We start from the raw sequence: 7,566 nt of genomic DNA on the forward strand, positions 1-7,566 counted from the left end.
GGGGGGGGCACTGGGACTCCGCGTCTCCTTTAAATGCCCGGGTAAGGAGGGGGCCGCTGATCTGTGCGCGGGGAGGGGAGGGGAGGGGAGGAAGCCACCTGCGCCCCGCACGGAGCATGCGCTCGGCGGGAGGAGGGGAGGCGGTGGCAGAGCGAGGCTGGCAGCGCCCGGGTGCCCGCTCTCTCTGTCGCCCGGACAGCGGCAGCAGCGGCCGGAGCCAGCGCCCCGGAGCCATGCAGGCAGCGGCGCCCGCCGCCGAGGACTAACTGCCCCGCTCCCCACCGGAGCCGAGCCGGGGCCGGAGCCGCCCAGCCGCCCAGCCCGCCTTGCCGGCGCCTAGGAGCGGCGGGAGCTCGCCTGTAGGGAGCCAGCCCTCCAGCCATGGGCAACGAAGCGAGCCTGGAGGGAGGAGAAGCGCTGGCCGGGCTGCCCGAAGGGGTGGCGGCTGCCGCAGCCGGGGATGGCGGAGGGCAAGGGCTGGCAGCCGGCGTGCAGGCGGATCTGAGCCAGCTCAGCGAGGAGGAGAGGAGACAGATCGCCGCTGTCATGTCAAGGGCGCAGGGGCTGCCCAAAGGAAACCTCCCCGGCACGACCAGCGCGGAGCCGCCTCCCATGCAAAGGCACGCCACGAAACCTCTCTCTCCCGGCCCCCTTCCCGGCGGGGTGGGGGGCTGCTCCCGCTGCCGTAGCCCTGCGAGCCGGGTGCATTGCATCAGGAGCAGGCGGTGCATGGTGCAGGCGGGGAGGAGATGGGGAGGTAGCGTGAGTAGGGACCCTGGGATGGAGCGTCTGCTCCCCCCACGGCGAGGATTTCCAATCATCACGAATAATCCGCCTCCCTTCCAGTGGGCTGCTTCCTCTCCCCCACCCCCTTTCCTGGACCAGACCCAGGGGCTGGTTAGCTTCGGTGGCAAGGGAGCGGGCGGTTTGCAGATAAGAACAATCGGGGTTTTTTTGTATAAAGGGGTTTGGGATGCTTCCCCCCAGCTAGAATAGGAGCCAGGAGAGCTTTGCCCACACCGAGCAGTTCTGTAGCGGCTGCTACTGGAGCGATGGAGTCTCTCCGAATCTTCCCAAACTCTAGGGCATTATTTTATCTGAAAGTCCTTAATCTGCCTCTGCGAGTAACCACTGATTTATAGAGATAGTCAAAGACCAAAGGCTCTGTGTTTTCACTTATATAGACCCCCCTTATGTCTTTTCTCATTTTGGGGGGAGGGAGGGAAGGTGAAGACAAATAGGGAGCATGGGCTGTATTGGCAAATAGCGATTCTGTATCTTGTGTGGGGTTGACTTCACCTATTCATGTATATCTAAAAGCTAAGATAATTTACTTCCTTATTCCCCCTCCTACCCCCAATCCATTGCTTGCCCCCAAAAGGAATACTATTTATCTTTGTGTGCTGGTAATACAGTAGTACTGTTAACTCATATTATGGTCAGGCGAAGATAGAGGTTTCCCTTTCCCTTGTCCAGGGTCCTGAAGTTGCCCGTTTTTCAGGACCACAATCCAGGTATGGCTAGTTTGGAGCCTACACTTTCCAGGGGCTGGGTGTGTTGTTTGTCTTGAAGCAGGCTACAAAAAGGAACCTCCTTTGACTGCCTGTTCCACAGGTTCTTGTGGTGTACTGACCTCATCCCAGATAAATGCCAATTCAGTTTATATAATGTCAGGGCTTGTATAAGTGAATGCTAAGAGAACACAAAAAAGGAGGATTGGACCAAATCCACCCTTAGAGGAACTCCACAGAGGTCAGTGGAATTACACCTGGGATGAATTTGCCTCCATTTTGCTTGAAACTGAGGTTTCATCCTATATTTCTTGCGTGTTTGTTAAGAATGGACAAATAATGAAAGTTTGTGTGGAATATAATTCTATAGCTAATTTAGGGCCTGCCCTGGCTCCCACTGAAACCAGTGGGGACTCCTCCAGGGTGCATAATCAAGCTCAAAATTCCCTTTTGTGTAGCAGTTTGGGATACCACAAAGACACACAGGTTTTAAAAGTTTATTGTTTTCAAGTTAACCTGCCAGTACAGAGGACGATAAACATTCCCAGTACATTGTTAGGGGTGGCTAAAATGATTTTATTTGGCCACATCTTTATATCTGCAGACAGTTGTTACCCTAAAATTATGTTCTGGGGTAACTGGAATAATTAGATGATTGTTATAGCTATATAACTTAACTTCACTTTTCATTAAAAGAAAGCCTGTCTATATTTGGTAAAATTGACATTTTAATAATCCAGTGTGCTTTGCTATGCTGGGTAAAAGGATGACTTATGTTATCATCTACACTATCTCAGAGTTTTATACTGGTGCTCATCACCACAATATCTGCATGCCTATCGGTATTATCAAGTATCCGTTCTTGCTCAGTAGCTTTACTTGCTCTTTGCTGCTGCTGGGATTCTCTGGCAAAGGTGGGAAGCCTGATTTTTGAGGGCCTAATCCAAAGTCCATGGATCTCAATGGGAGTCCTTCAGTTGACTACCATGGTCTTTGGATCAGGCACACAATGACTTTGACTTAAGCAACTGACTAGATTAGCGATGCTGAGATTCCTTAGCTTCAAACTTTTTTGCTCTTCCAGAGGCTGTTGCTTTGAAGAGTAATACTATGTGAGCAAAGAGATTAGATATGGGAAAGAGCTTTTTAAGTCATTTAGTCCATCTGTTTTCCAGTGCAGGATTGTTCCCAACAATACATTCATAGCCGGCTTATTCCAGTTTCATTTTGAAATGGTTCAGGTGGTGATGCCGAAGTTCAGGCTCAGTATCTGCACAGTATCACATTGCTATGGTGCCCTTATTGAACTGGCTTTTAGATTTTTGTTTTATAAAAATTAGTTTTGTTTTCAGTGTACAGTGGTTGCCATATTAAGGACAGCATATACCAACTGTTATACAGTGTATCTGAGATTCTGAGTTACCACCGTTATTTCCTGTTCTAAATATAACAAGAAACTGATATTCCATATACCATTGGGTGACACATCTTGGCAACTACTGACTTATTAATAGCAAGCAATATAAGTAGTAGGATACAGAGTTGCCCCTTCACCTGCATAAAATAAGTGCTGTAGTTATATCTATTTTTAGAGGCTTTGTGCTTTCAAGTAATTGGAAATGCAGCTGCTGGTATAAGAGCAAGTAATGCATATTATGACACTTTAACCATTTTATTATAAGCACTAAGACCATGTTTTTCCAAACCTGAGTACTTAAAATGAGCTACCTAAATAAAATTGACCTGATTTTTCAGAGGTGTTGAACAACTGTAGCACCAGTTAGTTTCAGTGGGAGATTCGGGTGCTCAGCACCTCTGAAGAAAATCAGACAACTTTTAGTTAGTAGTCTGCAAACTGTGACTGAATCACAAAGAGCCATACCCTCAGCTAGTGGAAATCAGTTTAGCTCCATAGAATGTTAGTGGCACTACGCCAGTTTACACTAGCAGAGGATCTGTTCCATATCATCAGAAAGGATTAGATGATCAAACCTCTTTCTAGCACAGCCACTTCATTTTTAGGTAAACTTAATTTTGTGATTAAATAGTTTAGCAATCTCCTTTCACTGGCAAAAAAATTGCTGTTGTATTTTGAGAGTATATGTTGTGAAAGTAGCCCAGCCTGAGAACCATGCTTCCTAAGTATTGCATTTATTCTCCCGGAATAAACACTGTCTGTTGACAGTACCATGATTATACTGACTCTAAGAAAGTAAACAATGACCAGCAGGAAATATCTGTTTTGGAATACATGTATTTTCTGTAAATATGAAGGATCATTTAATTTGTGTTCATTGTTAATAATTTATTTTTGGCTTTAAAAGAATTAATTGTAATTGATGGTATAAACAGTTTGGTTTAACTAATTTTATCATGAAGGTTTTCAGGCTAATAAAGACTTGATCCAAAGCCTGCTGATAACAATAGTAAAACTCCAATTGGTTTCCACGGGCTTTGGATCAGGCCCTATTAATTATATAATTGAAATTGAGTGCTTTGTTGAATCAGGGCCTAAATGAGGAAGAGAAACAAAAGAATCAGGGCATTGGGGAGTGTAGAAAGGAGGTTTGTTTTTGGCCTAACAACTCAAAAACAGCCTCCCTTTAAAAATTATGGAATTCCTCTCCCCATTTAAAAATGTTTGGCAACAGGAAATTCCCTGCCAGACAAAAATGAAGATTAAGTTCTGAGATTTACAGAAGTATCAACAACTATAAATGCAATATGTGACTACAATAACTGATTGTTCTTAAAACTCAGTTGTCACATGGATGTAGAAAAGATTAGAAAAACTGTGCTCCCACACTCATCTGCCCAAAAATAAATAGCCTAAATCCAGGTTTATTATTACAGAGGTAAAAGTCTTCAATAAATTTGTCCTCTGAAGTCATTTTCTTCCACATTTTAGGTACAGTCTGTTTCCTTCATATAGAAACATTCATTTATGGAGAATGGCAAAACAAATCTGGTTTGCACAGTAAACATGCAGTCTGGCAGCATCTAGCAGTAATTGTTCAATTCATGCTTTTTGTCTTATTTTAAAAATAGTTAACTGTGCAAAACACTAATAATCTGGGTAACAAGATTTTGGTACACTGAAAATTGGGTAGGCCATTGGAAATCTGGGCCAATTTTGTTACAGTATTCCTTGTTCTAAGAGATCCATGTTCCATAGATAAGAGTGGCAGAGTCTGACTGCTTCTCTCACGAGTATACCACTTTAAAAAGTTCACAATTAGTTAGCCCTGGAAACATCATCATTAGTTGATTTTTTTTAAATCTTAATTTCTTCTGACTTCATGCATGAGGAATTGTAATTAACCTCATATTTCCTGACCTGAACTTTGAATTCTGTTTCTCAAAGCATTGGTATTCAATATTCTCAGCCATTAGGCAGTATTTATGTCCATGCATTGTTAATGGTCATACCTCCATTTTTTCTCTTAGGGTCTTGCTGTTTTGAACCTAAACTTTCAAAGTTCTTGAACGGTTGCAAGCACTAATACCAGAACCATAGTCAGCCTTTTCTAGTATAAAAGCTGATACATTTTCGCTAAGCAAGCACTACATCTTTGGATGAATCCAATTTGTACCACAAAGTGGCATGGAACTAAAACCAAATAGGCCTGACTGGCAGCTAGCAAAAGCTTTATAGTACATTTGCAAACATTGTATGGACTCAGTTTATGGTTGGGCCATGCTGGATATACCTTTCTTCCTGGTAAGTAAGGGCCCACTCAAGTACTCATTGAAGTCAATGAAACAACTCTCATTGACTTCAGTGGGTCATGCATTAATGTAATAAAGCTCCCAATAATCCATGTGGCTATCCTGGGGGAAAAAAACAAAAAGTGTAGCACTGAAAGCAGCTTGCTAGTCAGAGTTAATGTTAGGGTTGCCAACCTTCCAAAATAGGCCTGGAGTCTCCAGGAATTAAAGATTAATCTTTAATTAAGTATTATGTCATGTGATGAAATCTCCAGGAATACATCCAACCAAAATTGGCAACCCTAGTTAATGTGATGACAATAAAACCAATTAGCCATCCATGGGAATCCTGTTCCCTACATCCTTGTTTTGGATAATTGCAATTAACTTTTTAAAAAGCATGTCAGGATTGATGTGAAATTGCGAACTGCCAGAATCTTGAGAACCAAAATGGTTACCATATAGATTTTCTTAGCGTAGTTCATTGTCATCAGGGATTTAATGAAAGCTCAAAATATTCACGAATTAAAGTAGCGTGTTTATAGTAACATTAGCTGTTTGAAATCCAGTGTAGCATGTTACTACTATTTATAACTATGGCAGTGTTCTGATGTAACCCTTAATTAAAAATTATCGTACTGCTAATTTGTTTTTATTGTAGTCATGGACCTCAGATTCTTTAATAGGCTAACTGTAATGAATGACTGCCTGGTTTTCATGAATGTACATTAGGAAATAACATGTTTGGAAATGTGGGACTATATTTAACTTGAGATGTCTGAAAACTGATCACAATGGTGGCACAGGAGAGAATATCGTATCCTCCAGGAAAGACTAAATGATAGCACAAAACAGAACATCACATCACACCCTTTAGCTAAAATACAATAGCACTGAATAGAATATCATCCCCTCCGGGTACAAACCAACAGAGCAACAATTAAAACACCATACTACACCTAGAGATATTCTCTGGATTTGCCTCCCTTCTTTCCCTAGCTTAACCTTCTATATTCTATTATAAAACAAAGGAAAATGAGACCTGGTGAAGGAAAAACCCCTGCAGAATAAGACAGATATGTTTTTGTTGTCAGATAATTCTGTTTTTTTTTAAATTAGTTTCTAAATACTAAACCAGACATCTACTAAATATTCAGATAAATGTTTCTGGAACAAAAAATATGATGATCCTTGTGGTAATAAGCCCTTGTGGTAATAAGTTTGATCCTGCAAACACTAAAGCACATGAGTAATTTTACTCATATGAATAGTCCTATTGAAGACTACTCACATGCTTGAAGTTAAGCAGTTGAATATTCAGGGGCCATAATCTTTAACTTTTCCTACCTTATTTGTCTTTACGTTTTCTTCCAAAGAGTTCAATAATTGCAACTAATTTATAGTTAGTCTTTCACTATTTTTATTTTACTGTATTTCTCTCCCCACAGACATCCTGAGCTTGATATAAACCACTATGCAAGACAGCCAGGTAAGTCTCCATCCAGTTTAAGCAAAAGCAGAACAGTAGATGTGTTGAAGACAGAACAACGGTCACCTGGAAGGAGCCCTTCTTCCACTAGTCTGAGAGAATCTAAATCCAGGACTGATTTTAAAGAAGATCAGAAGCCAAGTATGATGCCTAGCTTCCTCTCTGAGGCGAATCCATTAAGTGCAGTCACTTCGGTCGTAAACAAGTTCAATCCTTTTGATTTGATATCGGACTCAGATGCAGCCCAGGAAGAAGCCAACAGGAAACAAAAAGCAGTTCAGAAGGACCAGGGAAAGCCTGAGGAGCAAAGGGGACATGCAAAGCATCCAACTCAGCAACAACCTCCAAAGCCAACCGTTCAGCAAAAAGAGCCTGTCAAATCTGCACCCCAGCAAGCAGGGCCTTCCAAACTGCCACCCCAACAGCAGCAACCAGGGGCAGCTAAGCAAGCTCCAAAACCTGGGCCTGGTCAGCCAACAGGCCCTCCATCAGAACAAGTAAAACAACCATCTCAACAACGAGGACCACAGAGAACTCAGCCCCAGCAATCAGAACCCACAAAGCAGGTACCTCAACAACAGAGTCCTGCAAAACCTTCACCACAGCAACCGGGCCCAACCAAAACATTACCACAGCTACCAGATGCTGCTAGAGCACCATCCCACGCACCAGCTCCCGCAAAGCCATCAGCACAGCAGCCAGGTCCTACAAAACAACCTTCTCAGCAACCAGGACAGCAAGCAGGTACTGCAAAGCCATCCCCTCAGCAAGCAGGACCTGCTAAACAGCCATCTCAGCAGCCTGGGCCTGGGAAGCCATCCCCTCAGCAAGCAGGACCTGCTAAACAACCATCTCAGC

The 7,566-nt window shown here is 43.2% G+C and overlaps 1 protein-coding gene across 1 annotated transcript in view; it reads left to right on the plus strand.

The window, feature by feature from the left end:
- Positions 1–381: 381 nt before the first annotated feature.
- The window catches only part of PCLO (piccolo presynaptic cytomatrix protein), a 515,291-nt gene continuing 508,106 nt past the window's right edge, over positions 382–7,566 (plus strand). Inside the window, exons 1-2 of the mRNA XM_026648937.1 lie at positions 382–620; positions 6,668–7,566. The exon at positions 6,668–7,566 is cut by the window's right edge and continues 353 nt beyond it. Of these exons, the coding sequence (XP_026504722.1) occupies positions 382–620; positions 6,668–7,566 (1,138 nt within the window). The remainder of the gene's footprint in view (positions 621–6,667) is intronic.

The sequence above is a fragment of the Terrapene carolina genome, unplaced genomic scaffold (assembly GCF_002925995.2).
Source record: "Terrapene carolina triunguis isolate 2854851 unplaced genomic scaffold, T_m_triunguis-2.0 Scaffold68, whole genome shotgun sequence".
NCBI lineage: Eukaryota > Metazoa > Chordata > Testudines > Emydidae > Terrapene > Terrapene triunguis.